The 27,778-nt window shown below is 44.7% G+C and overlaps 1 protein-coding gene across 2 annotated transcripts in view; it reads right to left on the bottom strand.

Annotated features, from left to right (window-relative positions):
* LOC126203084 (glucose dehydrogenase [FAD, quinone]-like) overlaps positions 1-27,778 on the bottom strand; it is a 195,628-nt gene that overhangs the window by 164,253 nt on the left and 3,597 nt on the right. The window contains exon 1 of one of the 2 annotated variants that reach the window (XM_049937324.1): positions 11,406-11,447. The exons of the other annotated variant lie outside the window; for it this stretch is intronic. Coding sequence (XP_049793281.1) covers positions 11,406-11,422 — 17 coding nt within the window. The 5' untranslated portion in view covers positions 11,423-11,447. Of the gene's footprint in view, positions 1-11,405; positions 11,448-27,778 lie in introns of those variants that run through there. 2 annotated transcript variants of the gene reach the window in all.

Below are 27,778 nucleotides of genomic sequence, written 5' to 3'. Positions count from 1 at the left end.
CTATAATTCCGGTCATACTGGATCGTTATAAATGAAGTGCAGCTACTCATAAAGGTCCAGTGCGCACTATAATAATCGTATTGTAGCGAAACTTGGTGGATATTCTAATGCGTTAATGAGGAAACGATTAACGCTGGAACAAAATTTGTAATTTTGGTCACCAGGTGCGCATGTGGTGCTGTGAATGCAAGAAAATCATATAAAAATGTTTCCATATGTAATGGATTAGGAAGGGGGCGTGGGCAGAAAAGGACAAACAAGTGAGAAAGACAAACTTGTGGTTTTATTGTTAACTGCCTCTTGCACAATTTGTTCAATACGAGCACCGGAGACGTCAACGAAATACTGTACAGTGCACCTGGAACTAATTTTGTTCACAGTAAATCGGTTCCGCATTAACGCATACTGAGTTTGGCCGCCATCCGATAATTACAACCCGTACTGCACTTTAATTGTAACCACCCGGTACTTACGGATCATACGAGACAACTTCTTTCATCGTTTTGTAATTTTCAGTTTAACAGCGATTTGCACCTATATTCCTGATTTAGGTTTTCCGTGATTTCCCTAAATCGTTTCAGGCAAATGCCGGGATGGTTCCTTTCAAAGGGCACGGCCGATTTCCTTCCCAATCCTTCCCTACCCCGAGCCTGCGCTCCGTCTCTAATGACCTCGTTGTCGACGGGACGTTAAACACTAACCACCACCACCACCTATATTCCGGAGGATACTTTGATTTTCTCACTGAAGGTTCTAGTAGCGCTCTATAAGGTATTCACTATGCCACCAAAATCAGTCTCATAGCTCAACGCTTTTAGACGCTACACCAATTTATAACACAGAAAGTATGAATAATTCATCATTTCTGTGTGCTGAATACAGACAATTTCACAGCTGCAAAATATGAGTAATGTTAAATGCAATTTATAACTTTACACAAAACTAGTTTGTAACATTCACGTACATGATTCTTCACTGGTAAAATGACATCACAAGTAAAACAAATTCCGTGCGATGAAGACGTACTGATTTGATCTTTCCGTCGTGGGTTCAACCTTTGTTTACGTATTATTACTTTCGTAAATATTACAGATTAAAATCTGACTGTTTTTTGTCACACAAGAAAGATCGACCGACGAACGAACATATCTTTTCACGACGAAATTAGCGTCATTGACAGACGAATGGTGTTTACGGTTTCCTCAGCTTCACGTGGCAATGTCGTGACATGAGTAAGATCTGGCCGTAGATATAAAACAATACCGGCGACTAATCATCATTGGCAATGATAAATGGGATTTTGTCTGGCTTTCACACTTCGAAAATGTCTAATGGGCTTAACGGAATGATTTCAAGGTCTAACCTTTCTGCATAATTTTACTTGCAGGGGGATGTATGACAAACTTTTGGGGTCAAAATTATCCGGATAGAAGAGCATTCATAACTGAGTACTTTGAGATTAAGAGCTGAGGATCGGAGCTGAATGTTTGTTTTCTTGTCGGCGTAAACTTTCACCTTACAGCAACGTATTAAGCTCATAGCAAATGTTCAAAGTCACGACCAGCACTCTCAACTTCTCTTTTACAGCACTCCATAACATTTTGCCGCTCTCTCCCAAATATATTGTATAGTATCTCATTTAGATTGCGGCTGTAGCTTATTCTTATCGTATACTTTGGGATAATTTTAACTCTGATCGTTCGCGTAAGAATCCAGAGGCGCTATATGCACGGGCATTTTGAAAGCCTCTAACGATATTCTACGTTCTACTCGCTGAAATAAGGCTTAATAAAATGAATTGTCATCCATTATAGCAGCTCATTTTGTTCGACGTTCTTGGACTGGCTCATTCGGAAGGAAAAAGTTGCTGGAGTTATATTGTATCCTTATGTTATAAATGAAATAATTATCTGAAATAATCTGATTCGTATTTAAATGAAATAACTGATTAATGATCTCACAGCAGGAAAGAAGTTAGAGTAGAATAATATAACATGTAATGCACTTCGGTTTATGTCTGGTTGGTCGTGTGGTTGAAGCGGAATACGATCTTTTTTATTCTGGCGAATTTAAAAACCTGCAACTTCGTGATAGTTTTCAAAGTTTAAATTGTTCCTTTGCATACCACGAAAGTCAATTTGCTTTGCACTACGTACCACTAGACAGAGCAGGTAAACATACATAAGAGGAGATCAAAAACTTTCCGTTTAAGGGCGTTGCTTCAGGGTATATGCAAGCTAGCGCGACATCGATGCGGATACGTAAGCACCGACATGTAGGCGAGGGATAGTGTGGCATTCGTGTCTCTCCGAAATGCGTGCGGTAAAGGCGGATAGGTGAACTATGTCGACGTCATTGCCAAATGAGTCTAGACGGGACCAACATGCTGTTATTCTTTCTCGGTTGCCGAAGGACAAACACCTGTTGACATCTGTCGGAGAGTGAAGAATGTCTATAGGACAGTATGTATGTCGAAAGCCACCGCTTTGAAATGGTACGCCAAGTTTAGTGCTGGTCGCGACTCGATTCTTTGATTACCGCAGCTCATTGCTTGTTGATTTCAAGGAAACTGGTGACTCTACCACTATAGGGAACGGTACTGCGCATCGCTGGAGAAATTAGGGCGTACAGTTAAGGTGAAACGCCGGGGAAAACTGCGACGGTGAGTACTTCTGTTTCATGTTCACACCCGTTCCCATATCGAAAATGTCGTAACGCAGAAGTTACGCCAACTGGGAGACATAGAGCACCCGCCCAATATTCCTGGTCTCTCCCCTTGCGAGTATCACGCTCTCGGTCCCTTAAAAGAGATGTCGAAGGATAGACGACTTCTTCACGCAGCGGTACACGGTGTTTTGCCAAAATGGGATCTTCAACCTGGTGCCTCGTTGGAATGATTTCCTCAATGCTCACGACGATTTTGCCTGACTAGCATACCAAGCTTCGAAAGAAAACTTTTTGATCTCCCCTTATACACTGTCCAGCCGCGTTAATGTGTCCACCGCCTATATTCGATGTCAACGTATAATAAGCCCTCACAGACTGCAGGTGGCAGTACTAGCAATGTAAGGTATGTGAAGCGTGTGGGGCTGATGGTGAGGGGGGGGGGGGGGACGTGGAAAATAGTGCGGCCGTTGTGGTAACGCGGAAACAGAGCGATTTATCTGACCCCCAATGGCTTTTGGGTCAAGGGTGGAAGCATTTCCGAAATGCCTAAGTTCGTAGGCTGTTAACGTGCCGCCGTGGTTAAAGTACATCGTGTATGGCAACACGGCGATGTCCAAATCCGGCGCCGAGGCATCTATGATGCACCACTGGGTGTAAATGAAAGGGGTCTATGACGGTTGTGCCGGCCGGGGTGGCCGTGCGGTTCTAGGCGCTACAGTCTGGAACCGCGCGACCGCTACGGTTGCAGATTCGGATCCTGCCGCGGGCATGGATGTGTGTGATGTCCTTAGGTTAGTTTGGTTTAAGCAGTTCTAAGTTCTAGAGGACTGATTACCTCAGAAGTTAAGTCCCATAGTGCTCAGTGCCATTTGAACAATTATGACGGTTGTGGAGATGTGTACGGGCGAATAGACGGGCAACTGTTGAGCAACTGAGCACCTAAATGAACCAAGGTGCTACCAATAGTGTGTTCTCAACGACCGTTTAGCGAACGTTGCTAGCAAGGGAACATCCCCATCGCACCCCCCTCAGATTTAGTTATAAGTTGGCACAGTGGATAGGCCTTGAAAAACTGAACACAGATCAGTCGAGAAAACAGGAAGAAGTTCTGTGGACCTATGAAAAAATAAGCAAAATATACAAACTGAGTAGTCCATGCGCAACATAAGCAATATTAAGGACAATATGAGGTCGGGAGCGCCATGGTCCCGTGGTTAGCGTGAGCAGCTGCGGAACGAGAGGTCATAAGTTCATATCTTCCCTCAACTGAAAATTTTATTTTCGCAAAGTTATGATCTGTCCGTTCGTTCATTGACGTCTCTGTTCACTGTAATACGTTTAGTGTCTGTGTTTTGCGACCGCACCGCAAAACCGTGCGATTAGTTGACAAAAGGACATGCCTTTCCAATGGGAACCGAAAACATTTGATCGGAAGGTCATAGGTCAACCGATTCCTCCACAGGAAAATACGTCTGATATATTATATGACGACACTGGTGGCGGCATGTGCGTCGCATGACAGGAATATGTTGTCGACCCACCTAACTTGTACACTTGGGGAATGGGTAAAAAGATTGTTCTACCTTGCCCGATTTAGGATTTCCTGTGGATGTGATAATCACTCCTAAAAAAGTGATGAAAACATAAGAGTTTGTCTCATAAACCGCAACAAATGAATCCAACATTTTCACAGTCGCACAGTTTTCCCTGTGCTCTGTCAAAACACATGTTTTTAACGTTGTCAAATTTTTCCGTGTGTAGACCGTCAAATCCTGCATATGTCCAAGAAAATCTGAACATGTCCTCGAATTTTGGAGAGTGAAGTTGATTATGTGTGAGTGCCTGAACTATGATAATTGTCTGAAAATAGAAAAAAAATAAAGCTTTTCACTCGAGGGAAGACTTAAACCGAGGACCTCTCGTTCCCGTAGCTGCTCACGCTAGCCACGGGACCACGGCGCTCCTGAGCTGACACTATCCTTGATGTTGTCTATCTTACGCATGGACTACTCAGTTTGTATATTTTGCTTAGTTTTTCATAGTTCCACAGAACTTCTTCCTGTGTTCTCCATTGATGTGTGTTCAGTTTTTCAAGGCCTATCCACTGTGCCAACTTACAACTAAATCTGAGGGGGGTGCGATGGGGAGGTTCCCTTGTAAGTATGGACCTCTGCAGCAACCGCTTCGTTCATCCACCCATCCTGTCTGCTGTTCATCGGCGACGAAGGCTGGACTTAGCACGCCATTACCCCAACTGGACGTCCACTCAGAGGCGAACTTTCTAGAAGAATCGGGTTTTATGCTCCATCGGATAGAAGGTAATTGGCGTATTCGGCGTGGAACTTCTGAAAGCAGACAGTGCATCAACACAAGTGTGCATCCATCCTTGGGGACCATGTACACCTCTACATATAGATTGTTTTGGCCCGGCAGGATGCCATATATCAACAGGACAATGCAACGTATCACGTAGGTTTCAGTGTGCGTGCGGTGTTCAAAGAGAACCAGAATGAGTTTAGCTCACTCCCCTGACCACTAATCTCCCTGGATTTAAACACAGTCCAGAATGTGTGGGACCACCTCGATCAGACTGCTCGAGTCATGGATCCTCAATCGAGAAACCTAGGGCAGCTGGCGGCAGCACTGGAGTCGGCATGGCTGCACATGCCTTCCAGTACCTCACCGACTCTCTCCCTACATGTTTCGCGGCGGTGTAGAAGGTGATTGTTCCGGATTTTAACAGTCTGTCACATTGATGTGAATGGACAGTGTGTATAGTACAGGGTGTTTCAAAAATGACCGGTATATTTGAAACGGCAATAAAAACTAAACGAGCAGCGATAGAAATACACCGTTTGTTGCAATATGCTTGGGACAACAGTACATTTTCAGGCAGACAAACTTTCGAAATTACAGTAGTTACAATTTTCAACAACAGATGGCGCTGCGGTCTGGGAAACTCTATAGTACGATATTTTCCACATATCCACCATGCGTAGCAATAATATGGCGTAGTCTCTGAATGAAATTACCCGAAACCTTTGACAACGTGTCTGGCGGAATGGCTTCACATGCAGATGAGATGTACTGCTTTAGCTGTTCAATTGTTTCTGGATTCTGGCGGTACACCTGGTCTTTCAAGTGTCCCCACAGAAAGAAGTCACAGGGGTTCATGTCTGGCGAATAGGGAGGCCAATCCACGCCGCCTCCTGTATGTTTCGGATAGCCCAAAGCAATCACACGATCATCGAAATATTCATTCAGGAAATTAAAGACGTCGGCCGTGCGATGTGGCCGGGCACCATCTTGCATAAACCACGAGGTGTTCGCAGTGTCGTCTAAGGCAGTTTGTACCGCCACAAATTCACGAAGAATGTCCAGATAGCGTGATGTAGTAATCGTTTCGGATCTGAAAAATGGGCCAATGATTCCTTTGGAAGAAATGGCGGCCCAGACCAGTACTTTTTGAGGATGCAGGGACGATGGGACTGCAACGTGGGGCTTTTCGGTTCCCCATATGCACCAGTTCTGTTTATTGACGAAGCCGTCCAGGTAAAAATAAGCTTCGTCAGTAAACCAAATGCTGCCCACATGCATATCGCCGTCATCAATCCTGTGCACTATATCGTTAGCGAATGTCTCTCGTGCAGCAATGGTAGCGGCGCTGAGGGGTTGCCGCGTTTGAATTTTGTATGGATAGAGGTGTAAACTCTGGCGCATGAGACGATACGTGGACGTTGGCGTCATTTGGACCGCAGCTGCAACACGGCGAACGGAAACCCGAGGCCGCTGTTGGATCACCTGCTGCACTAGCTGCGCGTTGCCCTCTGTGGTTGCCGTACGCGGTCGCCCTACCTTTCCAGCACGTTCATCCGTCACGTTCCCAGTCCGTTGAAATTTTTCAAACAGATCCTTTATTGTATCGCTTTTCGGTCCTTTGGTTACATTAAACCTCCGTTGAAAACTTCGTCTTGTTGCAACAACACTGTGTTCCAGGCGGTGGAATTCCAACACCAGAAAAATCCTCTGTTCTAAGGAATAAACCATGTTGTCTACAGCACACTTGCACGTTGTGAACAGCACACGCTTACAGCAGAAAGACGACGTACAGAATGGCGCACCCACAGACTGCGTTGTCTTCTATATCTTTCACATCACTTGCAGCGCCATCTGTTGTTGAAAATTGTAACTACTGTAATTTCGAAAGTTTGTCCGCCTGAAAATGTACTGTTGTCCCAAGCATATTGCAACAAACGGTGTATTTCTATCGCTGCTCGTTTAGTTTTTATTGCCGTTTCAAATATACCGATCATTTTTGAAACACCCTGTACTTTAAGAAGGTAAGTCAACTGTGTATTGTAGTTGGGGTGTGAACATTGTATTAATAACAATCTTATCCTGAGTTAGTTTTGTTTACTCCCGGATAGAAACCCTGTGGCGACCTTGCCGTTTTTGTTACTTCTTCCTGATACTATTAACCGTGATTTGTCTGAGTGTTGGGTGTATCCATTACGACAAGTAGCAGTGCTGATGGTATAGGTTGGGGGTCAGTTGTGCTACGGCAGTACAAAGCTGCTCTCCATTAGTAGGATTCCGCAGGTTAAGAAATCCTCTCGCTCGAGCAAAATAAAACAACAGCAAAAAATAGTTCAGATGGCTCTAAGCACTATGGAACTTAACATCTGAGGTCATCAGTCCCCTAAGACTTAGAACTCCTTAAACCTAACTAATGTAAGGACTTCACACACATCCGTGCCCGAAGCAGGATTCGAACCTGGCACCGTAGCAGCAGCGCGGTTCCGGACTGAAGCGCCTATAACCGCTCGGCCACGGCGGCCGGCAGAACAAAAGCATTTCAAACGATTGCTTCTGCCATAGGAAAGAACCACGCAATTAAAGTGTGAGTTTTCTGTTGTTCAGGTGCTGACGAGTATTAATATCGACGTGGGATGGTGCACCGTCGTATTGAACCACATCCTCTCGCGGACGAAAATCTACAGGGTATTAAACAACTGCAGCAACGCGTTGCATTAACACGAGGTGAGGAGCGCCATTCAAACAACGTGACAGCAAATGTGACTATATATCTCGATCTTGTATAGCAATAGCCCCTACGTTGATAGAGCATCGTCGCTAGTGAGCAGAGCCTAAGGTGTGGATTTCCATGACTCCAGGCGCGGCTATTGCGGCCGATGAAAACCGTCACTGTTGAAAGAGGCCTCACTTGTGATCAACACAGACTGTAGAAGGCCCAGCACCCCAGCCCTGCACCGGATAATCCATAGACTGAACTGAATTCTGGTTCCAGAATCACCTGGCAACCTTTCTTATACGCGTTTGCTATAACAAGGTTGCAATTTGCCGAGAACCTTGATCGACTGTCTGCACCTTGAACTACACAGCTTTTCTAAACTTTCTGTTCAGTGCCAGAATTGTCTTCCAGTTAAACTGACGTTTTTTGCGATATTTTTCCCTGCACATTCTCTCGGCTTTTCCGGCCGTACAGTAAGCTATATCATACATTAAACGCTTGTCGGATAGTTGCTCTATCGTATAACACTCCGCCTTCGACAACATGCCGCGGTGAACCCAAAAGGTTTGGGAAAGCCTGCTTGTAGCAGTAAACAAACGATGTCTCTCAGTTTGCACGCATGATTTGGAGAAACGAATTTCGTGGCGAGAAGATTATTATCTTGAAACAGTGTGCAGCGTGTTTTGGAACTGGTCAAAAGCTCATCTTATGGTAGACACAGTACTTGTTTTGGATGTTGATGTTTTTCTTTCTTTCCGTGCTTGCTGGGAACAATTATGCAAGACAACTTTAGTTTTTTTTCTTCGCCGAAGTTTGTTCGAACGTCTTTTGTGCTATCTGTAGAGGCATTATTTTTAATGTCCAGTCTGACAATTATTATGACATGTTAACATCTGAATTTTAGGTTAAAGTCATTTATATACACAAAAGACTGATCACTAGTTAATGACATATGTTACCTAGCTGGTAGGATAAATACTGAAGGGTTTTTCTAGTTTGGAAATCAAGTACTTGCTTATACCTGACATGATTCTAGGACTTATTTTTATGGTCACAGCCTTTCAGCTACCACACTCGTTTAGAGCCTATCATCTGCAAGCAAGCAAACATAACGGTTTGTAATTTTCTGTCGGAAAATCGCATTATTTAGGATGTTACTTCCAGGCTACAGAATCAAATATCGTAAAGCAGCAGGACACAGAATCAAAAATCGTTACATGCTAAGTAGCGCGATTATCGGTCTGAAATTGACGAAGAAAACAAAACTGGAAACTGCAATCCTTCGATTGCAGATGACAAGCTGTAGGAATGTGTGGTAGTTGTGAAGTTATCAGCATATTAATAAAATCTTATCGTCGTGTAAGGTATATATAAAACTATAGGAATATTTGTTTTCAAAACTAGTATTCTAGATTTAATTTTCGACATAGCACAAACATACAATACTTCGTGTATTTGTAATGTATCATATGGCATTAACCATAAGTGTAAAATCTGATGTCTATCATTAGAGATAGAGTATTCAATATTAATGGAGTAAACTCATGCAGTTGAAAGCACACGTTACTATAACCAAAACAGTCTCCGTAAACAAAGAGCTATAAGAACTCGTTTATCTTCGGTACTGCGAAACAAATCTCATCTACTGAAAACTGTTTACTTTGCGTAATCTGGGAAGAGATAATACGGACCAAAACAAGAAATAATATCTAGTAAACATGCACTCTAAAGCGCATAGTTTAAGAGCAATGAACACTTTTTCAGTAAAACAGATGTGTTTCACAGTAGCGAAGATGAAGAAGTGCTCATAGCTCTTAATGTTTGCGCTTTAGAGCCCAGGTTTCCTTCTAGTATCATGTACTTTCAGTTACATCGTTGACGCCATTAATTACCTTACATGATACATGTAGGGTGTCCCAAAAAAAAATCCAACAAGCCTTAGGGACACGTTGTTTACTCAACAACTCAAAATGGCTCTAAGCACTATGGGACTTAACATGTGAGGTCATCAGTCCCCTAGAATGAGAACTACTTAAACCTAACTAACCTAAGGACATCACACACATCCATGCCCGAGGCAGGATCCGAACCTGCGACCGAAGCAGCAGCGCGGTTCCGGACTGAAGCGCCTAGAACCACTCGGCCTACTCAACAACTAGAAAAAAGCTTAGTAAAAATGGGCAGCAATATGCATACCTTACGAGCCATGAGCACTCGTTCATCTTCGATAATATAAATAAATTTCTTCTGCTTCAGGTTCTTTGCTTTCCATATTTTAGGAGGAGGTAATATGGACCAAAACAAGAAAAAATCTACAGTAAACATGGGCTCCAAAATACATACTCTAAGAGCTATGAACACTTGTTTAGTAGAAGAGATCTGTGTCACACTAACGAAGGTGATAATAGCTGTTAAGGCATGTATTTTAGCGCCCATGTCTACTAGACATCATTTTTTTGTTATGGGCAACACTTCGTCCTCCGAAAATATGGAAAGCAAAGACCTTACAGTAGAAGAGATGTATTTCATGGTATCTAAGTTCTCATGCCTTTTAAGGTATGCATTTTAAAGCCTATGTTGACTCTACATTTTTTTTCCGATTGCTGTATAAAGAACCTCTCGCTAAAGTTTGTCGGTGCTGTTTTGGGACGCCCTGTATAAGTTTTAAGTTGAAACTGAAATGTTACCAGCCGGCCGGAGTGGCAGTGCGGTTCTAGGCGCTACAGTCTGGAGCCGCGTGACCGCTACGATCGCAGGTTCGAATCCTGCCTCGGGCATGGATGTGTGTGATGTACTTAGGTTAGTTAGGTTTAAGTAGTTCTAAGTTGTAGGGGACTGATGACCACAGCAGTTAAGTCCCATAGTGCTCAGAACCAATTGAACAATTTTTTTGAAATGTTACCATAGCATAGTAATTTTAAGACTAAACCAAAAAAAGAAAAAAAAGCCAGTCCGAGTGAGGATAGCACAGAAGTGGTGAAACATGTTTGGGTAAAGAGAAACAAACAAAAGGTATCTTACGTAAGGCGGAATGTTTCTGCAATTTTAAATATTAAAGAATTCCTGCGATCTTGGCTACCAGTTTATTGTTTTACAAGCATCTAAATCGCTTCCAGATGAGCACATTGTGCTCCCTACAAAACATACCAAAGAGGTGAAAACACTTTCACGATATCTGAGAGGTACGATGACCGGTGGTCGTCACGCAATGGTGCCACGAGAGGAACGCTAAACCAGGGATAAATTAATATGGTTCAATGGTTCAAATGGCTCTGAGCACTACGGAACTTGACCGCTGAGGTCATCAGTGCCATAGAACTTAGAACTACTTAAACTTAACTAACCTAAGGACATCACACACATCCATGACCGAGGCCACTCCGGCCGGCATATTAATATGAAATGGATAATAGGTCACGCCACTGATAACGCCTACGGTCTGTAGTCGCAGTCGTTGTGGTGTACCACTGAATAACTTGTTTCAGTTTTCCCGGTTACGTGAGACTGATGACGCTTGCGATGAATCACTGCTCTGTGCAAGGCACCGCAGGAAGTAAACGGTTTCAGGCAAAACAGCAGCGCGCCGATTTTCCTCGTGTTGCGGTTACGTTCGCGAACTTCCTTAAGGAGGCGCGAAAGTTGCGCTCGGCGCGGCGCGGCGCGGCGCGGCGCGGCCGGTCAGGGGGTGCAGTGCCGGTGTACTCACTGCGCTCGCGCTCTCATCGCGGCGGCTGTGGAGGGCGGTGCGGCGCTGTCGGCTGCTGCGCTGGCGGCTGCCGCGGCGTGCGGGCCAAGCAGACTCGGCGGCGGCCGGCGCGGCCCGCATATAAAACGGGGCCCGGCGCGCGCCGCGCGTTCGTCCTTGCCTGCCTCGCCTCGCCGAGGCCTTCCGCCAGACGCTCTGGCGCCCAGGGCGGGGCACCGGGCGATCTCCGCTCCGGAACTGCCCGCGCTGCGCTGGACCGCCGCGCCAGTCTCCCTAGCCCGCCACCTCCCTCGTGCCTGCGCGGCTGCTTGCACTCTTTTGCTTTCTCCCAGTCGCAGTGCGGCTACACGTCACGGACGACTGCACAGGTCCCGCAGTAGTACGAGGGGCGTCCGACGAGTTATACAGTACATGAAACATGTGAGGGGAAGGCACATATGCATTACTTGAAACCATTATGCGATGATCTGCTTTTCTGCCAAAAGAAAGTTAATGACATCTGTCTGCCATTTTGAAGCATAAGCACAGAGCCGCCAACTATCAGAACTTCATGAAACTAAAGGGGCTGAAGAGAGAGTATGTCTCGATGACCCACAATAAATTTCGCACTTTTTCAATCGACATCGCGTCAGAAAAAAAATGCGTAAATATGTACTGTATACAGAATGAGATTTTCACTCTGCAGCGGAGTGTAAGCTGAAATGAAACTTCCTGGCAGATTAAAACTGTGTGTCCGAACAAGACTCGAACTCGGGACCTTTGCCTTCGCGGGCAAGTGCTCTATCATTTTTTTTTTAAAGAACATCCGCAAGGTTTCTTCGAGATTCGAACCCTGGTTCTCCGATCCCCAGCTGTATTTGTTCGGGGCGGACGTCCCATGACGCCAGTTCAAGGTCATCGTTGATCCCTTAACTCAGTTTTTTTACTACAGAGAGCAGCTAACCCTCTGACCGAACACGCTGAGCTACCGTGCCGGCTACCATCTGAGCTACCGAAGCACGACTCACGCCCGGTCCTCACAGCTTTACTTCTGCCAGTATCTCGTCTCCAAACTTCCTTTCTTTCAGGAGTGCTAGTTCTGCAAGGTTCGCAGGAGACCTTCTGTAAAGTTTGGAAGGTAGGAGACGAGATACTGGCAGAAGTAAAGCTGTGAGGACCGGGCGTGAGTCGTGCTTCGCTAGCTCAGATGGTAGCCGGCACGGTAGCTCAGCGTGTTCGGTCGGAGGGCTGCGTGCCCTCTGTAATAAAAAAACTGAGTTAATCGATCATCGACGAACTTAAACGGATGTCTTACGACGTCCGTCCTGAGCAGATGCAACGAACAAAAGCGAACAAAATGAGATTTAAAAAAAATAGATGGTAGAGCACTTACCCGCGAAAGGCAAAGGTCCCGAGTTCGAGTCTAGGTCGGGCACACAGTTTTAATCTGCCAGGAAGTTTCACATCAGCGCACACTCCGCTGCAGAGTGAAAATCTCATTCTGTATACAGTACATATTTACGCTTTTTTTCTGAGGCGATGTCGGTTGAAAAAGTGCGAAATTTGTCGTGTGTCATCGTGACGTACTCTCCCTTCAGCCCCTTTAGTTTCATGAAGTTCTGATAGTTAGCGGCTCTGTATTTACTCTTCAAAATGGCAGACAGATATTAACTTTCTTTTGGCAGAAAAGCAGAGGATCGCATAATGTCTACATTTAATTCATATGTGCCTTCCCCTCACGTGTTTAAGACAAGTATTATGCACATTTATGCTATCGGGAATGCTCAGTAGCAGCAAGGCTACATGTACATTTGACAATTAAGCGTCAGCAAGGAGTATTAGTGATGAAATCATAGGAGGCAATTTTGTACAACCAATCGGACCTTACAATCTGAGACAGTGTTCCGAGACAAACTTCCGTCACAATGCCCGCAAACGTGACGTCAGATTGGCCTAGCAACAGCGATCTGAACGCCCATTGGCTGAAAGTTGGGGTGGTCTCTCTTGTCCTTCAGGAAGACAGGGACTCAGTCGCGAGGAGCCACTCAAAACGCACGGTCGAGTAACTTGGTTCAAATGGCTCTGAGCACTATGGGACTCAACTTCTGAGGTCATCAGTCCCCTAGAACTCAGAACTAGTTAAACCTAACTAACCTAAGGACATCACAAACATCCATGCCCGAGGCAGGATTCGAACCTGCGACCGTAGCGGTCTTGCGGTTCCAGACTGCAGTGCCTTTAACCGCACGGCCACTTCGGCCGGCGGTCGAGTAACTGGGGCGGCTCTAAAAGAACGGTCGCGAGTGCATATTTCGGATGTTAAACAAGCTAGAAGTTGAAGTTATTAGTTATCAGAACGCCACGTCTCGTGGGCAGTGTTTATCATTACGTAAAGCTAGATAACTGTGTTAATATATTACAAAGCGTCGAGTATAACGGCATAGTGCAGAGCGGCCATATTGCAAATGCTGATTCTGTGACGTGTGTGACAAAGCAATTTCTGTATTAAAAAAAGTATAGTACAAACGTTGTTGACAATTAACAACTGGCATCCCTAAACACTTCAATTCAGCAGGATCACCACCTACATGGAACCTGGCGACTGAGTGCTACTTCTGTGCTACGAGGGACTTACCGAAGCAGCAAGACACCAGGTTAGTGATACCACCCAGAGAAGCACTTCCTTCTCGCTACAATGCCAATGAGAGTGTTGTATACAGACACTTGGTAGTGAACAAAAGCACAGTGAGGTGTCGTGGTAAGTCATATGTCACCATCGCAACGATGTCGCGCAAACCTGTCAAACACGGCGCTGCTGAACTGGATTCTGTTGGTAGTGCTGACACACTCGTCCACTAGTTGGGAGAAGCCCGTGCCCGCTGGGCTCTTCACTCCCTAACAGAAGATTATAAAGAGCAATGGAGGATCATCGGTTCAGAATTACCTGCCGGCCATTGTGGCCGAGGGGTTCTAGGCACTTCAGTCTGGAACCGCGCGACCGCTACGGTCGCAGGTTCGAATCCTGCCTCAGGCATGGATGTAAGTGATGTCCTAAGGATAGTTAGGTTTAAGTAGTTCTAAGTTCTAGGGGACTGATGACCTCAGATGTTAACTCCCATAGTGCTTAGAGCCATTTGCAGAATTACCTGAGCGTTACAAGGATGATCGTGACAATGTTTTGTCGAACATTGTTACAAGCGATGAAACATAGATTCTGTAGTGTAAGGTTTCATACGCAATGGTAAGGAGAGGTGGGCTACAGAGAGGTGCAGCAACTGTCGTCCAAGGAAATCGTCTGCAGCTCGTGGTCTAATGGCTAGCATTGCTAACCCTAGATCACGGAGACCCGGGTTCAGTTCCTGGCTGGATTGGGAATATTCTCTGCCCGGGTACTGGGTGTTTCTGTTGTCTTCAGCATTTCATCCTCATCAAAAAATAGTTCAAGTGGCTCTGAGCACTATGGGACTTAACTGCTGAGGTCATCAGTCCCCTAGAACTTAAAACTACTCAAACCTAACAAACCTAAGGACATCACACACATCCATGCCCGAGGCAGGATTCGAACCTACGACCGTAGCGGTAGCGCGATTCCAGGCTGAAGCGCCTAGAACCGCTCGGCCACTCCGGCCGGCATCCTCATCATTCGTGACAGTCGCTAGATTGGACTGTGTAAAAAATTGAACTGTGAAAAAATTGGGACCTTGTACAGGCGCTGATGAGCGCCCCACAAACGAAACATCATCATCAACATCCAAGGAAAGCTGGAGAGAAGCAGAAACGATTAACGATCAAACAACACAGATTTATATGACTTGTATTTCTCCAAACATACGAAGACTCATTACGAATGATGCAACAAGAAACAGAGTCCAGCAATCAATGTCATCAAGGAAGAGTCTCTGTGTACTGAAGCACAAACGACGATGTCAGTGCCATGACTGGGTGGCGTCTGTATAGCCTCCTGTAGCGAAGTGGCTCCAGTCCCGAGTGGGATTGAGCTCTGACACCAGGCATCCTGCATCATGGCGCAGAGGGCGCTCGTGGTACAGAGCCGCTGAAGGCGTGGCTCAGTGGGCGCTTACCACTGGGTCCACCAGATCCCGAGCGAAGCTATCACTTCTTGCTATTCCCTTCCTACGACGCTCCTGGGGTGTTATCGGTTCGTGATACCACAAATTCATCGCTTCGAACCAGAAACAAAATAGCAGCCAATGGTGTGGCGCCACAATGCCTCTCCTCCGAAGAAAAACTTTAAGGCCACTCCTTCAGCCGGTAAAATCATGGCGACGGAATTCTGGAACTCAGTACGCGTTATTCTGTTTGATGTCCTCCCTCATGGAGCTATGATCAACTTTGAAGTGTACTGTGCTACCCTCAGGAGACTGACGAAACAACTTCAACGTTTCGTAGCCACAAAAATGCAAACGAACTTCTCCATGACAACGTAACACTTCACATAAAAAACAAATTGTCAATATTATTTAAAATTTTTTTGGCCTGTTTAAGACATAGTATTATTTTTATCTGATACAAACTGTCAAAATAAGAACAGACGCGGAAAATTTAACAGATTTTCGCGCTCAGGTCGCCATGTAATCGCGACCTTATTTGGTTTCATAGTCGAAATGATGTCTTCCACCACACGTATGTTGATCAAAATATTGTAACACTTCTGTAACCTCGTTACGGACATGTGGAAAAACTGAAACTTCCTGACAGATTAAAACTGTGTGCCCGACCGAGACGCGAACTCGGGACCTATGCCTTTCGCGGGCAAGTGCTCCACCATCTGAGCTACCCAAGCACGACTCATGGCACCTCCTCGCAGCTTCAGTTCTGCCAGTACCTCGTCTCGTGGTAGAGCACTTGCCGGCGAAAGTCAAAGGTCCCGAGTTCGAGTCTCGTTCGGGCACAGAGTTCTAATCTGCCAGGAAGTTTCATATCAGCGCACACTCAGCTACAGAGCGAAAATCTCAATGTGAAAACACTATCTGAGGAATACAGTGTAGATGTCCTACACACTTTTAACGTAAAAGAATTTGTTTGTAAAGCGGGAATTACATTGCACATCAATTAATTATAACTGCCACGTGCAGGGACCTTTGGAATGAAACGGCAAACGGTCTCGAAAACTGATGTAAAATTTGCACTGTCCTTAAAACGTTTGTAAAACTATCCTTGTAATGCTTTCACGCACACTATGACTTCTTCGGACCTCCCTTTTCTTTAATGCCAGTGAGTTTAGGAAAATGGACGGCGATTTTTGTCAGAATTTGTCGCTTCCAAAATACGATTTTCTTTTTAAATGCATCCCCGTCAAATCAGAAATTAATTGTTTCTCACTTTGCAGTGTTTTATTGTAGGCAGCAGGCAGTTATGTCTGTTTAAAACGTGAGGTCTACATTCCAAGTGTTCTAATTTTCGTTTCTGCACTCCTTATTCCTTCATAAATTTAGCGATATCAGGTTTAAAGTCTAAAAACCGTGCCAGGCATGCCAGTTGACTTAACCAACGTATTTTGCAGCGTTATACATGTAGGGTCTCCTTTATTGTTCATTCAGTTTCATCGAAAACTGTTACAACTGACAGTAGAATAATAGATGCGGCTTTAGAAATTTTACTTTTCGTTTCACCAGTTTCTTCACGTGCTCCATGCCTTCAAATTTAACGCAAAGTGCTTCTTGACGTACAGAATAATGAATCCCATCCAGCGGTCTTAATTTCTTGCTCTTTCATTATCAACTATAGTTTTAAACTCTTTCTGCATGGTACTGTGATGTCGTTCATTCCAATTCAGTTTTAAAGGCTTGTGAGGAACGATCGCTAGACTGCCTCTTTTTGCGCACTGGCCACTGGACCTGTGGACATCCTCCATATCTCAAACAAAGAGTGAAGGGTATTGTATTGTATGTTAACCGGGGGCATAGAAACGACAGAAAGGCTCTGTCCCCGCCGCAGCCGCAGTGGTCCACAACCCAACGACGACTACCGCAGTCCACTTCACCCCTCCGTCGCCCCACACCAAACCACTCTTTCAAGGTTATTGTGCGTCTCACACAAGACGAGTGTAGCCCCTATGTTTGCGTGGTAGAGTAATGGTGGTGTAAGCGTAAGTGGAGAACTTATTTGCGCGGTAATCACCCACATAGTGTAGCTGAGGTGCAATAAGGGGAACCAGCTCGCATTCGCCGAGGCAGATGGAAAACCGCCTAAAAACCATCCAGACAGCGTCTCGTGTTTGAATACCGCTTAAAAATTTGCCACCATTATGGAATAGGACTAACTGGATACATTGAAACGAAAGGTTCAAGATTTGTTTGGTTCGCAGGAGAGTCATAGAAAGTGTGAAAAAACTCAACTGGCAGACGCAGAAAGGCAGACACCAACTTCTCCCGCAAAGACTAGCTATAAAGTTTAGAGAACCAGTAACAAGGAAGCAGTCTAGCAATACTTCTGGAATACCAGCTGCTATTAAGGTGATGTTTCGCAGAAATGAACTGTCACCAAGGGCCAATGAGGGGAGACAACAAACAGTTTATAATAATCACTAGAAAGTATATTTATTTTAAAATGGAACAATGTCCATTGACACTAACTACCATTAACATGTAATTTGGGCAGCAGAATAAGTGATGACGTCCGAAGTAGAGAGGGTAAATTTGTTAACATCGAATATAGATTTAAATGCCAGGAACTCTTTTCTGAAAGTATTTGTATGGAAAGCAGCCATGTATGGTAGTGAGACATGGATGACAACACTTTAGACAAGAAGAGAATAGAAGCTTTTGAAGTGTGGTGCTACAGAAGAATGCTGAAGATTAGGCGGGTAGATAACAACTGTGTGATTTCAACTCTGGGCGTCTTCCTTCCGTTAGAAAATGGGGTGAAATATGTGTATGAGGGGGTGTCACGACCTTTCTATTTTGTGAGGTGTCCACGTTGGTGTTCGGCAGAACTCTGGTGGAATTTGGTGTCAATGTGACATCATTAAACCACACTATGCGTCACATGTACTTCTGAGGTCTGGCCTCTTTTTCGCATGTGTAACCAACTTCCGTTTGAAGCGCCATCGAGCTCTTGGGTGTTGTCGCAGGGCGCCACGCTTTTGCACGTTTATAGACATCTGTGAGCCAAATTTCAAACTTCTGCGTCGTAATGGGAGGCAATTACGTGGTTTCGAAAAAGTGATCCTTTCATTGTGTTTCGCGATGTACAGTATATAACCTTATATTCTCAAACTTGATTTGCCTCGAGACGACTGGGTGTTTGTGTTGTCCTCCTCATTTCATCATCATTCATGCAAGTTACGGGATTGGACTGAGCAAAGGTTGGGAACTTGTACGGGCGCTGATAACCGCGCAGTTGAGCGTCCCACAAACCAAACATCATCATCATCATCATCATTATCATCAAACTTGATTTTCTCGATAATGTTGGCATGTGCGTCTTCCTGTTTACATACACGTATGTTGAAGTCCCAGTCGTGCCGTACACACCCTGTCAATATGAGCTCAGTTGGTGAGAAGAAGTTCTTACGGTCACCCTTTCTGTACTAGTAGAGCCACGGCAGGTCGCAAGTGGCGATACGTGGAGCTGCTTGTGCAGGCTGTAGAAGCCACCCGCTAACTGCTGTGACGGGATGGTTGCAGATAGATAAGGCGAAGGACGCGTTGCGAAAGAGAGACGCGGCAGCGAACCACACCCGGACCAGAACGTGACAACCGCTAAGCTTAATGCCCTTCGACAGCTAAGGGTCACAGATGCAAGACTAGCACGGGTTGGACCACGCCCTAAGGACGTTGCACTGCAAGAAAGCCGGACGCGTTCACGAGGAGGCGTCTTCGAATCACATTTCGGCCACTTAGTGTATAATTCCTGCTGTTTACTTGAGCATGGATAAAGTCAGGAAGATTCTTCAACGAGGTTCGTCCGGTTCAATTTCCATTCCTCAACGCAAACCGATTAGTCGTGCTATTTAATCACTTAGTCTTCGACTTTAAAACCTACAAAGAGATCATTGGCCGTGGAAGGCAAGGCCCCAAGTTCGGGTCCCTTTACAATTTTAATCAGTCAGGAAGATTGATATCAGTCCACACTTCACTACAGAGTGAGATATTCATTCTGGAAGCACGTCGTCGAGCACGGATAGCGTCTTGACAAGCCTCATTCCACCAGGGGACGGAAAAGCGACGTGAAGAAGAGGCAGTACGAGGAATGGAATGTTCAGCAGCATTGATGATAACAGCCGTGAGGTATTCGACCTGACTGTCACAACTGAGAAAATCGTGGTCCGGAAAGGTCGCCAGGGAGGAGTAAAGTCCCCAGTCAGCTTTCGGTATGTTCCAGCTCGAAGGACGTGGGGATGGGGTGTGGTGCAGGAGACAAACGACACATGGGAAGTGGTCGCTCGAATAGGTGTCAGAAAGAACATACCACTCGAACCGACGGGCAAGAGTGGTAGAACAGATCGAGAGGTCCAAGTGGGAGGAGGTATGAGTAGAGTCCTTTTGTCCAGGACTGCCACTCCAGCAATGTGAACTTTTGTGAATTTTGGAAACCATGAGACACGTAATGGCAGAAATCTTTTAGGGCGAGTAATGAGCTGGTCACGTGGAAGTCACGGTTCCGGTTTAGAGTCCACGTTCGTCACATAGTTTTTATCTAATGCTTTGAAACATCACATACTCCGCTACAAACTGGTAGACTTACAATTAATTCTCACAGTTTTCTGTTTCCTACTACCAGGGATTAGACAGTCCTTAACGTCAATAAACTCAAATTTATTACAACAAACTAAATTTCTAAAATGTTACCACTCCCATTAGCATCTGAGACTTATAATGCTGGTCAGTCAGTCACATAAATCATTCGGTAATCCTTTCCTAAAACTATTTTTTTTTTTCGAATAAGAGATTTTCCAGCAGTATATGGACTCTCAAATATCGGTATAATTCGAAGTGTTCTTGTTACCTGACAGCTTTTCCAACCACCTATTAACCGCCGTTTGCATAAACTGGTTAATGAACTAACCAGTTAGAAAACCGTGATTAACAGCGTCAACTGCTCTGTGCACACCTTACCATCAACAACGTATCACTAGTAATTTCACTGTATTAATGATGCCTCATAGATTTATGCGCAGTTCGAAAGTAATCTATCGCCCTTGTTACCTAACACTAAGTGACATTAAAAATCATGACCAGGTACGTATGTTTGAACTTCAGATATATAGCCACCTGTTTTGTTCTGGAAATAGATTCAATCCCCGTATCTATAGACAATGCAAACTAAGCCAAGCTTTCGTGTCTGACCGAGACTCGAACACAGGACTGATCTTCATTGGTGACTGCACATTAACAGACGTGATATATCTCATTTTAACTAGTATCAGTTAGTAAACCTGGAATTCAAATTACATGACAAAAATCTTTGTATTGGACTGAGAGTCATATCCAGCAACTACCGTCCCTGTTAACTAACTATGAAAGATGTTAAATATAATTTCATTCATTTGTGTTGCAGAGATATTCTAACCCAGCACAAAATTGGATTGTTAACTGAGCAGAATAAAATTTTAGATACTGAATTCTCTCAGCAGCATCGAAATGTTTCAACCTGAAATGACGAGATGAATGAATAATTTTTGTCTGCCAGGGATTCGAACGCGGCACCTATCGCTGTTGTTTTCTAGCAAAAATGGACATAAAATGTAGGCTCCTTTCACTAGAAGCGAGATGAGGGCGTGTTTGGACTAGAAATAACGTGACTAAAAGTTCAGCGCCTATATCTTACGGGGAGTGAAAACCGCCCCATATCGTTATTGTTGACAAGGAATGATGATACGGCTTCAAAATACATCATGCAAATGTCCGAGCTGCACCAGGATTCGAGAACACATTGAGTCGTTTCGAGACTCGAGCAGGCAAAGAATTGATGAAACGTTAATGACATTCAGGGATCAAACCCTGCGAAAGGGAATATGTAACTTCCAGTCCCAGTCCAGTTCCAATATACTCAACATCTTAAGCACAGTCAAAAGATGGAACAAGTGTCCTGTGACATCACATGGCGTCTGTTTTCTTAACTAAACTAGACGTATAAGAACCGATACTGGTGACAGAATTTCTGTACACTGACACTTCCGCCTCTGTTGTGCTTTGAATAAATACTGGTAGTGGTGAAAGCCTGCCAGAAGACTTAAGGGCTGATCGCCGGCGGTTTCCAGCACCCAATAGAAATAATTTTTTAAAAGTTTGTTCAGGATACAGCACCTCCGAAACGAATGATGCTGACGGGAGCATTAAATTCTGTGGCTGATTGACCGTAAGGCCCGAATGTTGAAACAAATTCGTGCAGCGGTTTGGAGCTGGCGAAGTCGGAAGTCAACTGCTCGCCAAGAGGCGTACGAGCACCTATTTTTTTCATTCTTCAGTCGTGAATCGACGGGAAAACCTAAATACACATCCAGAAATGTAAAGTGTTGCACCGGCATTTTTCTAGCTTCATGGAACTGTTCATTACGCAACATGTATTAAACGGTTAAACTTTTAATTTGTATTTGGAAATGATGGCCTTCAGAAACATCAGTGTAAAGTGTGTGATGTCTTTAGGTTAGTTAGGTTTAAGTAGTTCTAAGTCTAGGGTACTGATGACCTTAGAAGTTAAGTCCCATAGTGCTCAGAGCCATTTGAACCAATTTGTAAAGTGTGACCCACATTGGCACATACAGACTGTGGTATTCATCGTGGCATGGAACCAAACCCCTCCGAATGCCATCTTGGGGAGTTTCTCTCCATATCTGATAACCTGCCGTGACAGTTCATGAAGAATTTTGGCTGGCGGCTGTTTTGACAGTATACGTCTCCGAATATCATCCCAGATATGCTCTCTGGGTGAGCAATCGGTGAACAGAGCAGAGCAATCAACGATCTGTACATCCCTGGGGTGACCTCATTGTGCGGTCTTGCATTGTCCTTTTGGAATATGCCATTTGTTACTTTCACTTAGGACGACAATTATTCAAATCGCAGCCCAAACCTGTATTTAGGATTCTGGTGTTTTTCTACTTATTTCGGATGGACTCCCGTGTGCTCCTTTCCAAAACGCAAAGAGCTGATGTATACTCCTTCAGTTTCACTTCGTGCTTTCTCTTTAAATGCCAACTCGTCGGCGGGATGTCAACAGCAGGCGCAACCACACTCTTTCAGGCCGCTAACCCAATAATGGATTCAGAATATTATTGGCTTTGACAAAGTGAAATGCAATCTGTCGGAGATCCTTTTGGGTAAGACCAAAAAATGTACTCTCCATTGTCATGCTATATTCAGGCAGCAGTTGTTCTTGCTCAGGACGTAGTACAGTTTTTGACACAGGTTTGGTCTTTGTAGCTGAATCATGAGTTAAATCTGATTTTACTAGCTTAGACAGATTGACCCTGACACCATGGAAAGTTTTTGTGACTTTCAAGAAGCCCCTCTTATTTTCTCTAACTTTTTAACTGCTGTTTGCATAGCAGACTCATACCACTGCTTTCGAGCTCGTGAAGTCACTTCTGAAGCAACACCTATAAATAAAACAGGTTGTGGAAATGTGGTACAAATATGGAATACTTGGGTGAAAATATCGAATACTACACTGAAGAGCTAAAAAAAACTGGTACACCTGTATAATATCGTGTATGGCCCCCGGGAGCACGCAGAAGTGCAGCAACACGACGTGCCATAGACTCGACTAATGTCTGAAGCAATCCTGGAAGGAACTGACACAATGAATCCAGCAGTGCTGCCCATAAATTCGTAAGAGTACGAGGGAGTGGATATCTCTTCTAAACAGCACGTTGCAAGGCATCCCAGATATGCTCAGTAACGTTCACCTCATGGGAACTTGATGGCCAGCGGAAGTGTTTAAACTTCGAAGAGTGTTCCTAGAGGTACTCTGCAGCAATCGGGAAATGTGGGGTGTCGCATTGTCCTGCTGGAATTGTCGGAATGCGCAATGGACATGAATGGATGCAGGTGATCAGGCAGGATGCTTACGTACGTGTCTCTGTCAGAGTCGTACCTAGACGTATCAGGGATCCTAAATCACTCCAACTGCATACGCCCCACACCATTACAGAGCCTCCACCAGCTTGAACAGTCCTCTGAAGACATGCAGAGTCCATAATTCATGAGGTCGTCTCCATACACATACACGTCCATCCGCTCGTTAGAACTTGAAACGAGACTTGTCCGATCAGGCAACATGTATCCAGTCATGAACAGTCCAATGTTGGTGTTCATGGGCCAAGGCGAGGTGTAAAGCTTTGTGTCGTGCAGTTATCAAGGATACACGAGTTGGCCTTCGGCTCCGAAAGCCCATATCGATAATATTTCGTTGACTGGTTCGCACGCTGACACTTTTTGATGGCTCAACATTGAAATCTCCAGCAATTGCGGAAAGGTTACACTTCTGTCAACTTGAACGACTCTCTTCAGTCGTCGTTGGTCCCGTTCTTGTAGGATCTTTTTCCGGCTGCAGTGATGGCGGAGATTTGATGTTTGACCGGATTCTTGATATTCACGGTACACTCATGAAATGGTCGTAAGGGAAAATCCCCACTTCATCGATGCCTCGGAGACGCTGCGTCCCTCCGCTCGTGCGTCGACTATAGCACCACGTTCAGACTCACTTAAATCTTGATAACCTGCCATTGTAGCAGCAGTAAGCGATCTAACAACTGCGCCAGACACTTGTTGTCTTATATAGCCTTATTGCTACTCTTTACATATCATGTATGTGAGTACGCATGCCTATACCAGTTTCTTTGACTTTTCAGTGTAGTATTCCGTTTTACGACAGTCATCTTGAAATTCAGAAATGCAAATAAAATCGAAAATTAAATTTAAGTAGGCAACAAACACGTTATTTTAGAACGTAATGTGTTAGCTAAAATCTGCATAGAAAATATATCAATAATTTATGTATTATAACAGGAATGAAACTGAAAAAAAAACCAGTTTGAAACATTTATTCTTCCTATTGAATTCGTAAAAAACGAGCTTCACTCGCTCACAATGGCTGTTAGCTGCAATAAGAGTGAATCTCAAATCAGTGTACAGTTGTCCAACGTAGTTATCAAGCATGTGAATTAAAATGGCTCTCTAAAAAAATTTCTGTGTCTGAGATTGCAGCGGAGTCTGTAACAACGTACTCTATCCGCATGGTACACGAGTTAAACTTGATAAAAATATTCAAAGTCACTGAAACTCGCTCTTGAAATCAGTAATTCCAGCCTGATAGGCTGAGTCCCGGATCAGTTGGTAAGTGCTGATGATAGGGTTCTGTGCGTGGCGCAGACCCTACGAAGCCGTGGATCCAAGTTGCCAACAAGGAACCGTGCAAACTGGTGGTGGCTCCATAATGGTGTGGTCTGTGTTTACATGGCAGGGACTTGGTCCTCTGTTGGATATGGTTATGTTCTGTTACTTGGAGACCGTTTGCAGCTGTTCATGGACTTCATGTTTTCAAACCACACTGGAATTTTTATGGAAGACAATGCGCCACAATTGTCCACGATTGGTTTGAACAACATTCTGGACAGTTCGAGCGAATGATCTGGTCACCCAGATAGTCCTACATGAATCCAATTGAACATTTATGGGACAAATTCAAGAGGTCAGTTTGTGGACAAAATCCTGCACCGGCAACACTTTCGCAATTAAGGACGGCTATAGAGACAGCATGGTTCAGTATCTCTGCAGGGGCTTCCAACAACTTGTTGAGACCATGCCACGTCGACTTCATGCACTACTCCTGGAGAAAGATGGTCCAACACGCTATTGGGAGGTATCCCTTGACTTTTGTCGCCTGTATGTAAGACGTTTCACCGTTGACGTATGGTAGTAACGTGGTGTGTGTGTGTATCTATCGGTTGTATGGAATCAGCACAGTAAGCTGGATCGACAAACACGCGACAGAATGGCGGAAAGGAGCTGTCGAGTTTGAATGTGGCCGCACCTTGAATGAGGTTGCGTGATTTGTCAAAACGGCATGTCTAAAGGTGTCTGCAAGAAATGGCGTTCCACTCGCTGCCATGTAAAACGGCATTAGAACAATATCCATAAAAATATTCTAACCAACAGGGGAGGGAGACGAGTGTCACACCTTGTCAATGAAAATCGCTTTCAAAGTGATGCCATCAGTGAATGCAGTTCCATGTCAACGAGTTCCCGAACGAACATTATGACTAGCATGTTCAGTCAGGTTTTCGCAAAAGGCCGTTGCTCACTGCATTTCTTCAGCGGCGGAAATAGCACAGGGTAATGGAAGTAGCTGATGGATGGCGTGTAGTGTGTCCTATGAGCTGCGATTTTGCCTCTGTTCAAAAGATGCAGGACGTTGAGTACACGGACTGTCGAGTCAGGAGTGTGCGAAGGGTGTGGAGGGGTTAATTGGGCCAGAAGTGGTTCTGTCATGTTTTGAGTGTATTTTTTCTACCACGACCTATGACCATTCATTACCGCTAACTTTAAGCCCTCATACCCACATCAACCAGGACGTAGTGGTACGAGGTACTCTTCGCCATGCACCATATGGTGACTTACGGAGTATGTTCGTAGATGTAGATGTAGATCTACTTTATCATGTCCAAGTCAGCCGCATACACAGTGGTGGGCTCCTGGACAGGGCGAGAATTCCACACTGCTTGTTTGCTAAGGTCCTGGAGTATGTTCGTGGATGTCGATGTAGATCTACTTTACCACATGTCCAAGTCAGTCGCATACACATTGCTGAGCTTCCGGTCAGGGCGAGAAAAAATGGTTGAAATGGCTCTGAGCACTATGGGACTTAATATCTGAGGTCATCAGGCCCCTAGACTTAGAACCTAACTAACCTAAGGACATTACACACATCCATGCCCGAGGCAGGATTCGAACCTACGACTGTAGCAGCAGCGTGGTTCCGGACTGAAGCTCCTAGAACCGCTCGGCCACAACGGCCGACACAGGGCGAGAATTCCACACTGCTTATTTGCTAAGGTCCTAAAGTCCTGGGGTATGTTCGTAGATGTAGATTTACTTTATCACATGTCCAAGTCAGTCGCATACACAGTGCTGGGCTCCCGGACAGGGCGAAAATTCCACAGTGCTTGTTTGCTAATGTCCTGGAGTATGTTCGTAGATGTAGATCTGCTTTATCACATGTCCAAGTCAGTCTCATACACAGTGCTGGGCTCCCGGACAGGGCGAGAATACCACATACTTGTTTGCTAATGTCCTGGTGAGAGCGGTGCTAAGTATTAGGGAAGCTGCGAGTGCGTATCTTGCCGATACTTCACACATGTGCGGATCTCGCGATTACTTTGCACAAGTTTGCAGACGATGCTGTCGTTTACCGTCTAGTAAAGTCATCAGAATATCAAAACCGATTGCAAAATGATTTAAACATGATATCTACGTGCTGCGAAAAGTGGCAATTGATTCTAAATAATAAAAAGTCAGATTATTTACCTAAGTACTAAAAGGAAACTGTTAAATTTCGGTTGCATGATAAATCACACTAATCTAAGGACCGTCACTTCAACTAAAGATCTAGGTAGTTACGAACAACTTAAATCGAACGATGACAGATTGTTACGCGGGAGACGAACAAAAGACTGCGTTTTATTGGCAGAACTCTTAGAATGTGCAACAAGTCTACAAAAGACACTGCCTACGCCACACTTGTCCGTCTTCTTCTGGAGTATTTCTGCGTGGTATCGAATCCTTACCTGACAGGAATGATGAAGGACGCCAAAAAAGTCCCAAGCAGAGCAGCTCGTTTTGTATTACCCCACAATAGGGGAGAGAGTGCCACGAATATCATACGCGAGCTGGCATGGCAATCATTAAAACAGAGAAATTTTTCGTTGCGGCGAGATCTTTTCACGACGTTTCAACCACCAACTTTCTCCTCCGGGCGCGAAAATATTTTGTTCAATTAATTGTTATTTATTTTGCATAGGGACAAATGAACATCGTAATATAGTAAATGAAATCAGAGCTCGCACGAAACATTGAAGCGTTCATTTTCCCACGCGCTGTTCCAGAATGCAATGATAGAGAGGCAGTCTAAAGGTGGCTCGATGAAGCCTCTGCCAAACACTTAGGTGTGAACTGAATGGCAGAGTGGTCGTGCAGATGTACATGCTGATGTCTGTAATGACTGCTTGGGTGACATAACGTTTGTGTCGTCATGGCTGCGTGATTGGATGTGTGCCGACTCTGAAGAACTTATTTGGAATTTTAAGGCAAACACAACTTAAATAAACAAATATGTAGGATGTCCTGGAAATCAGCACAGCAATGTTGTAATTTCTTGTTAGAGATGTAAACCACAAAACTGAGAATATTGGATAGCTTCGTAAGGGGTCT

The sequence above is a fragment of the Schistocerca nitens genome, chromosome 9 (genome assembly GCF_023898315.1).
Source record: "Schistocerca nitens isolate TAMUIC-IGC-003100 chromosome 9, iqSchNite1.1, whole genome shotgun sequence".
Classification (NCBI taxonomy): Eukaryota; Metazoa; Arthropoda; class Insecta; order Orthoptera; family Acrididae; genus Schistocerca; species Schistocerca nitens.
Note: the sequence above shows the minus strand (reverse complement) of the source record. Positions and strands in the feature narration are given on the sequence as shown.